At 46.0% G+C, this 11,282-nt stretch overlaps 2 protein-coding genes across 4 annotated transcripts; one reads left to right on the top strand and one right to left on the bottom strand.

Moving 5' to 3' along the window:
• Window positions 1–11: 11 nt before the first annotated feature.
• On the top strand, window positions 12–3,266 carry n6amt1 (N-6 adenine-specific DNA methyltransferase 1). 2 transcript variants are annotated; one of them, XM_044015455.1, is made up of 6 exons: window positions 12–1,563; window positions 2,099–2,185; window positions 2,274–2,364; window positions 2,448–2,531; window positions 2,606–2,747; window positions 2,824–3,266. In XM_044015455.1, the coding sequence occupies exons 1-6, from the start codon at window positions 1,433–1,435 to the stop codon at window positions 2,934–2,936; spliced, it is 648 nt and encodes a 215-aa protein (XP_043871390.1). In that variant the 5' UTR covers window positions 12–1,432; the 3' UTR covers window positions 2,937–3,266. The 2 variants fall into 2 exon arrangements, with proteins under 2 accessions (XP_043871390.1, XP_043871398.1); XM_044015463.1 differs by lacking the exon at window positions 2,448–2,531.
• gart (phosphoribosylglycinamide formyltransferase) lies at window positions 2,984–11,270 on the bottom strand. 2 transcript variants are annotated; one of them, XM_044015378.1, is made up of 24 exons: window positions 10,611–11,270; window positions 10,343–10,446; window positions 9,102–9,206; window positions 8,863–9,012; window positions 8,304–8,399; window positions 8,060–8,234; window positions 7,828–7,939; window positions 7,625–7,693; window positions 7,414–7,539; window positions 7,224–7,311; window positions 7,044–7,129; window positions 6,790–6,958; window positions 6,426–6,660; window positions 6,072–6,166; window positions 5,667–5,776; window positions 5,279–5,477; window positions 4,955–5,206; window positions 4,732–4,884; window positions 4,445–4,648; window positions 4,211–4,363; window positions 3,992–4,122; window positions 3,739–3,880; window positions 3,540–3,655; window positions 2,984–3,454 (listed from the first exon to the last, which is right to left on the bottom strand). In XM_044015378.1, the coding sequence occupies exons 4-24, from the start codon at window positions 9,005–9,007 to the stop codon at window positions 3,263–3,265; spliced, it is 3,048 nt and encodes a 1,015-aa protein (XP_043871313.1). In that variant the 5' UTR covers window positions 9,008–9,012; window positions 9,102–9,206; window positions 10,343–10,446; window positions 10,611–11,270; the 3' UTR covers window positions 2,984–3,262. The 2 variants fall into 2 exon arrangements, with proteins under 2 accessions (XP_043871313.1, XP_043871307.1); XM_044015372.1 differs by lacking the exon at window positions 9,102–9,206.
• Between the last annotated feature and the right edge of the window lie 12 nt (window positions 11,271–11,282).

Here is an 11,282-nt window from a genome sequence, read left to right as displayed (position 1 = left end):
GAGAAGTTAATGTGTCACTCTGTGAGAAAAAAAGTAGTCCCAATATATTTTTTAACCCGGAATCGGATGTGTTAGAATTCGATTATATTAGACTTGGGCAGCAAACGGGTAAAAGGAGAATATATAAGACAATTTCACCCAGCCCTCAATTTATAACAAGTTATTTCTCTTTCACTTTAAAAGGTTAATTTTACGTCTGCTTAGCTTTCCAAAACAGACAGTTAGTGGCCCAGAGGACAAAAAAAATGTTAGTCTTTGGTCAAAGCAAGGCACCTGAGAACATCGTCATTTCGAGATTTGGGAAACAGCAATCAACATTTTACGGACCAAACAAATACTCCTCCCATACTAATAATCCACAGATTAATCAATTTTGAAAACCATTGTTAGTTGCAAATCTAATGTTTATCCTCTTTATTTTATTTACAATACAAATGAACAAATTCAGTGTGTTGTAAAGATAGATTTCTTTTATCTCCACTTCTGTACCATGAAAGTAAATCAGAGTGAGGCATCCATATGTGTTGCCTATCTTTGAGGCAGGCGGTGATCCTTACATCATTTTGGGACACAAGGCTGAGCAATGTCTAAATAAATAGTTTTTTTCGAATTGTTTCGAAAAAATAATAATAAAGTAGATAGTATGTTGTAAAAATAGGATTATGTTTTATCACTATTGTCAAATCAACGCAGCAGCACTGTGATTACAGAGTGGTGTTCAGTTCATGATCTGAGATGGATTGCTTTGGTCTTCAAACACCCACACACACCTATGGCAGTGGTTCCCAACCTTTTTTCTTAAAGATGGACCAAAAAACTGGGCTTTAATTTGGAATAGCTCTGTTTGCCTGACATTGACTTAAAGCTCTTAAATAGGTTCTAAAAAGTCCATGTGCATTTCTGGAATTTAACCCAAGTCGTCAGACACAAGGAGGTATTGTCTTGAGAATTTTTTCTTATGTGACTAAAAGTTAGGTTGAAATCTTGCATGACAAAGTCGTTATTGTGGAAACTGGAAACAGTCAAAAAGCTCTTTGAAACTGCATCTGAGTAATAAGGTAACAGGGTCTTGGTAATGTGTCAATACCTTACACAACAACAAGCTGAATAGGCTCATAAACCACACAAAACAAACTATTTGCTAGCGACTCACACCAAATCGTGTTATATTTAGAGGAAGCAGTGACCCAAACATGGCAAAGAAGCAGTTCAATTACGTCACATTGTGCACCGGAAGTAAACTGAGCTAGCGAAAGCGTTGGTTTGTGTCGCGTTATGGAGAATATTAATCGCTATTCTTGGAGTTAAAGTCAACCCAGCAGGAAACAACAACAACAACAACCACCACCACCACCTCTGTGTAGTTATATTTACGTGTGAATGGTGACGCACGCCGGGAACGCGTTTGCAGGGCTGCAGCCGGGAAGCTAACATGAGTTACCCCACGCCGCTGTACTCTCACGCGGGACGAGGACACTTCCGGGACGTCTACGAGCCTGCGGAGGACTCGTTCCTGCTGATGGACGCGCTGGAGAAAGACGCTCAGAAGCTCCAGCTGCTGAGGTTCACGCACGCACAGCTTGTCAAAAGAACATTTCAGATATGCACATTATGACATTTAGTTAAAATGTCCTGAATAATATTACACAAGTAACGACATCTTCAGTTCCCCCCAGTTAAAGATATTCAAATGAAAACACAGTACATATTATAGCTATCTTTTCAAAATGATGCTGTACATAAACTAAATGGACTAAAGTATTTGGGCACGCCTGTTAATTATTGAATCTGGGCGCTTCAATCACTACTTGGACAATGCTGTACTTCCATCTGACAAATTCCCAAGGAACCAATTCCATAGAAAAGTACTGTATATGTATTTGAGTTGGTCATTACAATCCAAATACTTTTGTCCATAAAATGTCATTATTATAAATCAAAAACTAACTATGAATATTCAAAATTATCTTTATAATAATAATAAAGTTAATTGCAGTTGTTCACCAACAAAATGTCCAAACACTTTACCATACATCCCGTTTCCTCCGTTTACCAGGAAGTGACCTGTGACCGTTTCTAACTCAGTTTCTTTCTCCAGTCCGTCCGTGTGCGTGGAGGTTGGCAGCGGCTCCGGGGTGGTGTCTGCATTCCTGGCATCGATTGTCGGACCCTCGGCCTTGTACATGTGAGCGACTCCCACGTTCCTTCACTTGTGTCACGTGTACTAAAATGCAGCCATTTAAAAATGATGTGCTTGTGCGTTATTCTCGCAGTTGCACAGATGTGAACCCTGAGGCGGCACAGTGCACAAAAGAGACGGCGTCTTGCAACAGGGTTTCACTACAGCCCGTCGTCACAGACCTGGTGAGACTTTGACGTTTACAGCACGCGGATTGTGTGAAAACCAAAATTATATAAATGTACTTCATTTCCTTCTCCTACTTTAGGTGGAGTGTCTTCTGCCCCAGCTTAGAGGCAAAGTAGATGTCCTCCTGTTTAACCCTCCCTACGTGGTGACACCATCAGAAGAGGTGTGTTTGCTTTGTGCTGTCCTGTTGTGATAATAATAATAATAATCATTTTTTTACTCCAACGGCTTCCTCAGGTTGGCAGCAGAGGCATAGAGGCCGCCTGGGCAGGCGGGAAGCGAGGACGAGAAGTGACCGACAGATTTCTGCCCTTGGTGTCACAGCTGCTGTCCGCCGACGGCTTGTTCTACCTCATCGCCGTCGCGGAGAACGATCCAGGTGGGATGTCTTTTGGAAATAGTTTCCAAGTGCGAGAGATCTCGACATTTAACATTTTTCTTGACTTTCTCACCAGAGGAAATAATCCGTTCGCTGGGCAACTACGGCTTGACGGGAGAATCGTGCTTGTCGACAAGGGCAAGGAATGAGAGACTGTCTGTTCTGCGCTTCCACAGGAAGGGAACATAAACTGCCACCGATGAGGACGTTCAACATGTTTACAGCAGAGACATTCATTCATTCATTCATCATTTACTTACAAGTTATGGACAGTGTTACAAGTCAGACATCATGCTTTACAGTGCAGACATAAAGGTGCCATTTCATACAAGGAATTAATGGAATGTACTTTCACTTTCAAGTAAGACGCTTCGAATTAAATGTTCCCTATTTTATCTAAAAACTTGTACCATCCAATGAACTGAACCGGACCCAACAATCTGAAGACGTTCCATTACAGAATGTATTGTTAATTGTTCACAGCGAGATGAGATCTATGGAATAAAGTGTTACATTTAACTCTGCGACTTCCACGCGATGTGTCCGTCCTCGCCGAGCTCGACGGCGCCGCCGGCCACCAGCTCCAGGGCGGCGGGGAAGGCTCGATGCTCGGCCTCTCTGATTCTGTCGCACAGGCTCTCCTCTGTGTCGCCGCTCAGTACGGGCACTGCCTCCTGCACGATGATGGCACCTGCGTCCACCTCCTCCTAAACACAGGGTTCACACAAAAGAATAAATAACACAGCTGCCGTCGGTTTGACGCCTGGTATTTACTCGGTACGTCACACTTACTGCAACAAAGTGGACCGTGCAGCCGGTAATCCGCACCCGGGCCTGCAGAGCCTGCTTCTGGGCATTAACGCCCTTGAAAGATGGCAGCAGGGACGGATGGATGTTCAGCAGCTTTCCTGGAACAGCCAAAGACTTGGTGTAAAAAAAATAAATAAAGTACCATCACGCGACATACGATGATGTTGCAAGTTTAGAATACCGTTCCACTTCTTGACAAATGTTCCTGTGAGGATCCTCATGAACCCGGCCAGACACACCAGCTCCACCCTGAACTCTTCTAGCACGCGGTCGATGGTGCTGTCAAACTCTGAGCGGCTCCCGTACAGTTTGTGGTCAACCACCTATTTGAGATCACACACACACACACACACACACAATGTAGTGTTTCCAGCCCAGTGATTTTCCTTCAGTTAAGAAACTTACTTTTTTATATATATATATATATATATTACCCGTGTCTGAATACCAGCCAGTGACGCTCTCTTTAGGCCCTGAACTCCCGGCCTGTTGGAGATGACGACAACAATCTCTGCCGCGCTCGATGGGTGTTTGGCCTGCTCTATCAGAGCCTGAAGATTGGTGCCTGGGACACAGAGTACTTATTTAGACGCTGCACAAGGAAAATAAACAAAACCTACCATCTATCAAACTACTTTTCATTTAGAGTATACCTGTGCCCGAGATGAGAACAGCCACTCTTGTCCTCTTGCGTGGCGTGCTGGTGTCGCCGTTGTTTTCTTGCTCGACCCCCTTCTCTCCCCGTGCGACTGATCCTGCATTCAGCAGGCTATTGCTCAGGTTACGGACCAACACAGCTTCTCCTCCTGCATTAAAACACACACAGCATCACTGAGATGCCACATACTTACTACAGTAACAACTGTTCCAGGGGTCCAGTGTCTGACCTGGCAGCTTGTGGGCCAGTGAGCCCACAATCCAGGCCTCCTCGTGGGCTTGAAGCTGGCGCAGAACCCTCTGAGCGTCCAGCGGCGCGACCACTAGCACCGCCCCCAGGCCGCAGTTGAAGGTGCGGGCCATCTCCTCTTCGCTCAGCGCCCCCTCCTTGTGGAGCCAGGAAAACACTGGAGGGATGCTCCAGCGAGATGCATCTAAGGAACAAGAATCATTCCTAAAATAGATGGCCAAAGGCAAATATATATTTTATTTATGCTTATGTTGCACGTAAATGTACCTAAATCTACCGCCAGCCCCTGCGGCAGCACCCGAGGGATGTTTTCCAGGAGTCCTCCCCCTGTGACGTGAGCGTACGCTTTCACGGCGCCGCCGCGCAGGATGGGCAGGAGGAGGCGGCTGTAGATCTTTGTCGGCGTGAGCAGAACGTCACCTGAAGGCAGAAGAGTTCTGCTGATGATTAAAAGCCTCGGGACGGGAAAAAGGTTCGGAACGTGACTTACCAAGAGTCTGTCCCGTGTTGCCAAAGGGAGCAGGGGAGCTGTAGCTGAGGTGGGCTTTCTCGAGCACTTTACGGACCAGACTGAAACCGTTGCTGTGGACTCCAGATGAGGCCACTCCGATCAGCAGGTCACCCTCTGCGATGTCCCCAAGCCTGGGCAGCAGGGCGCCACGCTCCACCGCTCCGACACAGAACCCGGCCAGGTCGTACTCGCCGACAGCGTAAACGCCGGGCATTTCTGCCGTCTCTCCTCCTGGACATTCCCACGACAAAATTAAAGCTTTGCATTTCATCTCGTCTTGTCATCGCGTCACTGGGAACTCACCCAGTAAGGCACAGCCCGCCGCCTCGCAGGCCTTAGCAATGCCACCGACCACAGACGCCGCAACGGCCACGTCCAGACTGCCGCAGGAGAAATAGTCGAGGAAGAAGAGCGGCTCTGCGCCCTGAGCGAGCACGTCGTTCACACACATGGCAACCAGGTCCTGACCCAGGCCACCGTGCTGCCCACAAGCCTGGGCGATCTGACGACGACAATGATCATTTTTAGTGTCTATTTGTAATCAAACAAAATCGTCTGCATGCAAATACCAACTGTACACTGGTGAGGATTTTTGAACTGGTTTCAGTACATTCACTCACTCACAGGAATTTCGCAATTATAACGTGAACAGTTAAATTACTGAAGTAGGACTTTTTTTTCAAAGTCCTACCTTGAGCTTAGTTCCCACTCCATCTGTCCCAGAAACCAGGATTGGGTCAACGAATCCTGCTGCCTTGAGGTCAAAGAGGCCAGCAAAGCCCCCCAGGTCTGCATCACACCCTGATAGGACAAAAAAAAAAAAAAAACAAGTTACTTTTTTCTATTCTTTCTGAAGTGTTAAAGATGGATTCAGGGTCAGTGGTAAACACACATTAATGCGTTTCCTACTGGTATAACAAAGGTTTAATTTAGCTGCTTAGAAAACTCACACTGGGTCAGACATATATAAAACCGTAATAGTATTAAACCCAATCACCTATGCGTGTATTTCTCATCATAATGTTATTATCCGTTTGCTATACAACACTGCGACCTTCCCGCAGCCGTTGGCGTTTGTACGCGAAGGTGAAATTACCGGTGCGAGACGTCGCTTTAGCCAGTGGCTTGATCATCTCCACCAGCTTGTTACCGGCAGCAATGTCCACTCCGCTGTCCTTGTAGGTCAGACCTCTGTCAGAGACACAGAAGTTTGGTTGTTTTTTTATCACTTATCCGTCTCATGGAACAGGATTTAAAAAAAACAAACAATTAAGACACAGGTAAATCCACAGGGATGTTTATTATTTGTTTACAGTTTAGAAATAAACTACACATAGAAGAAAATACAAAAGACAAAACAAAAAAACAATTATCGGTATGAAAAAAAAAGGAACGTTTTAGTTATTGTGCGCCCTTTCTTTAGCCCTCTGTCACACTCTCACACACACACCTGTGCTGATTAAGGTGGGCAATGGCCCGGTGGCCGATGTCACGGCGATACACGGCGCCCGGGAAACCGATGGCAGCCACACCCCGATTAGCTAATCGCAGGGCGGCTTCCAGGGATGAACTGACCGCCGTGACGGTCAGGACCCGTCCGCCGCTGGAGACCACTCCTCCTCCTTCCTTTAAGGCTGTGCCGGCATGGAAAACCTGCAGCCCCGTGTCCTGAGCCTGAGAAAGACCTGTTGAAAAACAGTCATTTCAGTAAAACGGAAATAAACAAATAATCGACAAAACGATAGATCCATCTGGTGAAAGAAAACAAAGTCGTATGCTACGGTAACATTTTTTAAATTTGATAACTTGTCTACCTGTGATTTCCACTCCTTTCTTGTAGGAGCCGGGGTACCCAGGGCTGGCCATGACCACAGTGACCGCAGAGCTGTCCTGGTGCCACACGGGGGCGTCGGAGGCCAGCTTGCCGTTCATGGTGTTCAAGATCACCTCGTACAGGTCGCTCTTCAGCAGCGGCAGCAGCACCTGGTAACGGAGCAAAGAGCCGAGTGTAAATCGGTGATTGAACACTCGGAGATGACGCAGGCGGTGACAGCTGAGGAAACTTCACCTGACACTCGGGGTCGCCGAAGCGACAGTTGAACTCGAGCGTCTTGGGCCCGTCTTTGGTCAACATCAGCCCTGCATACAGCACACCTGGAAGAAGAAATAAACGGGAGGCTTCATCACCCTGAAGACAAATACAGACGCATGAGAGAAATGTAGGCGAGAGGTAAACGAGAGCACTCGCCCACATAAGGAGTTCCCTCCTCCTTCATCCTGTCCACCGTCTTCTGCAGGACCGTCTCTCTAATCTGCTGCAGCATCTCCTGACTCACCTGCACGGGAATCGAGACTAAGCCACGTTAGAAGAGCAGCATGCAGTCAAAACTTTGTGTTTTTTCTTTAGCTCCGTTAACAGTTAAATATCTCCTCAGTACCTGCGGGGTGGGGCAGTAGGCGCCCATGCCACCGGTGTTCGGACCCAGGTCGCCATCCCGCAGCCGCTTGTGATCCTGAGCAGGAGGCATCGGAGACACGGAGGAGCCGTCGCTGAAACACAGACACTACAGGAGCGCGCCGAGCAGTAAGGACGACGCCCGAGTTGGTGCAAAAAAATGTCGCGTTGATCAGTTTCACTGTTTTACTCACAGACACTTCCTCTCCCTCCAGAAGCTCCTCAACCACCACAGTGTCCCCAGCGGCTCCAAAAGCTTTGTCCTGCCAGAGCAACAATGTTATTGAGCTGATATGAGTCTTTAATTGGATAAAAACAACACTTATAGAAGCTTTACATGCAGTTTAAGCAATCACCAACCATGGTACGTCGTCACTGAAAACATCTGCATCCTTACCTTCATGATGTCCATCACAGCCTGACAAGCCTCGTCCTGGTCCTTTGCAACAATGACTCCCTTTCCTGCTGCGAGGCCGCTGGCCTTCACCACCAGAGCAGGGAAGTCAGCGCTGGAGAAACCAAGGAAACACACCGTTTTGGAATCTCAAAAGCGTACAATATTTTCTGTGGACCGAGCACACTACATCCTCTGTTATGGCTAAGAGGTACAAAAGTGTCCCTGTACTGACGTGCGGATGTAGTTGCAGGCCTCCTTGGCGTCGGTGAAGGAGCCGTAGCGGGCCGTGGGGATACCGTGGCGCTCCATAAAAGCCTTGGAGAAGCTCTTGCTGGCCTCCAACTGAGCCGCTTTGGCCGAAGGGCCAAAACACGGCACTCCGGCCGCCGTCAGGTCATCGACCATTCCTGAAAGAGACATTAAACGATCAACACGGGATACAGCAGGGACTAAAAAAAAAGAAGACCTCGACTTACCGGCTGCCAGCGGCACCTCAGGCCCGACCACAACCAGCCCCACGTGATGATCCTTACAGAACTGAGCCAAGATGGCGTGGTTACTCACCGACACCTCTGCGTGGAGAAGTTAACAGTTTAGGCTTCATTAGCACTCAGCAGCTGCATTACCATGGCATACTTCTCAATCCAACGGGCCCTTTGCACAGCAGCCGTTTCACAGGTCCCAGCAGGAGTCTGACTGGTGTAAACACTTAAGGTAACGATGACATTTAGCTCATTCACTTTCAGTGTTCATGCTGCTTCACTGTCGCGCCGCTCTGGACTCGCAGGAGCGAAGCAGAGCCGTTGTTAATGTCGTCACAAACAGCTGTACTTCTGCTGCTAAAGCATGTAAAAAAAAAAAGAAGCCCTTCATTCCAATTCAAATGCATTGTTTTTGAAGGGACCCCTATGTAAGGAGAAAACATGCATCCTATATGCTTAATACATGTGAAACTGCAGCCAGAAATGCTTACATTTTACTTCCAGCTTAAAAGTTGGTTGGTTCAATGCTTCAATACATTTTCTATTCCATTACCAGAGTTGCTGATCTTCCCACAGCTGGCCGTGCCCGCGTTACCCGGAGCCACCAGCACTTGCTGGATCTGTGGCGACTGGGCCAACTTCCAGGCCAGTGCGTGCTCCCGTCCTCCACCGCCAACCACCAGCACCCGCTCTGCCATGGCACCTTAACAAGGAGATTCCAAAATATAAAGTCGGCAGGATGCGCCTTTCAAACGTGTGCAAAGCAACAATTAAATGCGCGCAGAGACTGACCTATAACGAAAGGGAGTCTGCTGAGCCGCGAGTAAGCGCTGACCTTTTCGGAGGCCCGGGGTCTTATATTATCTCGTAGTGCCACGCTAACAAGGATCCAATCAACTAGAACAAAGACACCCGTCAATAATTAAATGGCATGGTCACCAGTCAGGGCCAGACAACAAGAACTCAAAACAGGGGCTCATTTGCATAGAAAAGCAAAACCATTATCAGGGCGAAATACAGTCAACTGCTCGCTGAAGCCTCGGAAACCAATTTCAAGTGAAGAAAATATTGCATCTATCATTTGCACGTGCAAATGCGCACAAGTACGAGCTGATTTTGCTTTTCTTGTCACCTTTTGCGACAGTGTTAAATAATAATTAACTTTTTCTCAGGAGATTTTGTGTTAGAAACAAAAAGGAATTTGCACTTATCTAAAGTTAAGATGTGAATCACCACACAGTGTGAATCCACTCAGCAATCAACAGAGCCCCTCATGACACACATTTGCGTCAATGCAATCTCATCACTTGCATAACTTCCGTGTCCTTGAGGCTGATCTCAACTTACTAAACTGGAATAATAACTCCCCTTTATCCCAAATTGTAATATAGTATATTCCGTTAAGTGCGTCACTTTTATATAGTATAAATACTACAGATAAAGTAAAGGCAGAGTTCAAACTACGCTGACCTGTAACCTGTGATTTGAACTTTGAGGTTTGTGCGACAATGTAACCACGAGGTCTCCTGCAGTAAAGAACTGAACGGTCTGGAAGCTGCCTCCAGAGTTAACAAGATAATAGTACAAAAGGGTGAGTGTTGCACATTAGTGGCCGCACATGCTCCACAATTAGGCAAATCACTGCTTTTGATTGAAATCACTCCTGCTCATGTGACTCCAATTCAAAACACATGAGCCAGAGGAGACACTGCATGTTTTCACAGGCCCATTGAAGCAAAAGCCCCATTTATACAGCAACATGCATCATAATTAATGACTTAAAATGTACTTTTAGCATAACCTACTACATATGGGTGCACTGCAATTGACTAAAACATAAGACTGTGAAGTAAATGTAAAGTTTTCTTATATTATTTTAGCTACAGTGAAATATAACATGACAGGTCCTGTCTAATAATTGATATCCAATATTTTTTGGTCAGAGAAGTCAAAAAATAACAACAACAACTATGAAGAACTTTAACAACATGAACACACGCGTGAATGAAGCTGTGATGAAAATGAACACTCACCTGTTTGCGTTTTTGGCGTACGAAAGAAGCTGGAATTAGCCCGAGTCCAGTTGAGGACAGCAGTCAGAAGAGTCTGATCTCGGTCTGCTCAGTGACCGTGGATGCTAAAGTGTCACACACACACACACACATAGAGACCACGTGGATTCAATTCATCAGTGATGCGCGAAACGAAGCTACACGTCAACTTCTCTAACTCAAAGATAAAGTCAATAGCTCGGTAACAAGTTTCGTCTTTCATTTGTGTTGCTTTGTTTGTTTTTCTTACCCCTTTTTCTGCTCCTCAAACTTTTTTTTCCCTCCCTCTCTCTTTTGGGGATCCTCCTCAACTTCCTCACTGTGTAACGACCCGGTGCATCATGGGAGTTGTAGTTGAACAGCCACGTCGGTTGTGTCGCAGCAAATTTAATAAACAGGGAACGTAGTTCAACTTAGGTCAGGGGGCACATACAGCGTGATATTAGCATACTAAAAATATAAACAACAAGAAATTCAAATGTTTCCCTTTGTTTTACATTTAATTAAGTATCTTTTTTAGAAAACCTGACATTTCTTGAGGAAAAATAAACCCACCGGTATATTCATTAAAATTCAGGTTAAGCACCATATGATTGTTCAATCAAGAGGAGGTTTTATTGTTTAAATGTTTTATACATGTATAAATAATGACTGACATTGCACTACTGAGTTTACCCACTTGGCGGCAGTAGTGTCAAGCAGATATTCAGCCCACACCATGCTTTATAAACACAGGACACGATCTGATCACTGCTTGTCGTCGGTGTTCTCTGCTAAATTAACATTAAGGTATGTTTTTAGGTATTAAACCAAACAAGGTTCGTTTGGTTTAATATGCTGTGATATTCACTTATGGCCTCAGGGGAAGGACAAAGACGTGTCTTGCTGGGAATTTGATAAACTCTAAAAAGTTATTGACTAA

The sequence above is a fragment of the Solea senegalensis genome, linkage group LG2 (assembly GCF_019176455.1).
Source record: "Solea senegalensis isolate Sse05_10M linkage group LG2, IFAPA_SoseM_1, whole genome shotgun sequence".
Taxonomy (NCBI): Eukaryota; Metazoa; Chordata; class Actinopteri; order Pleuronectiformes; family Soleidae; genus Solea; species Solea senegalensis.
This window is presented reverse-complemented; position numbering and strand designations above follow the sequence as displayed.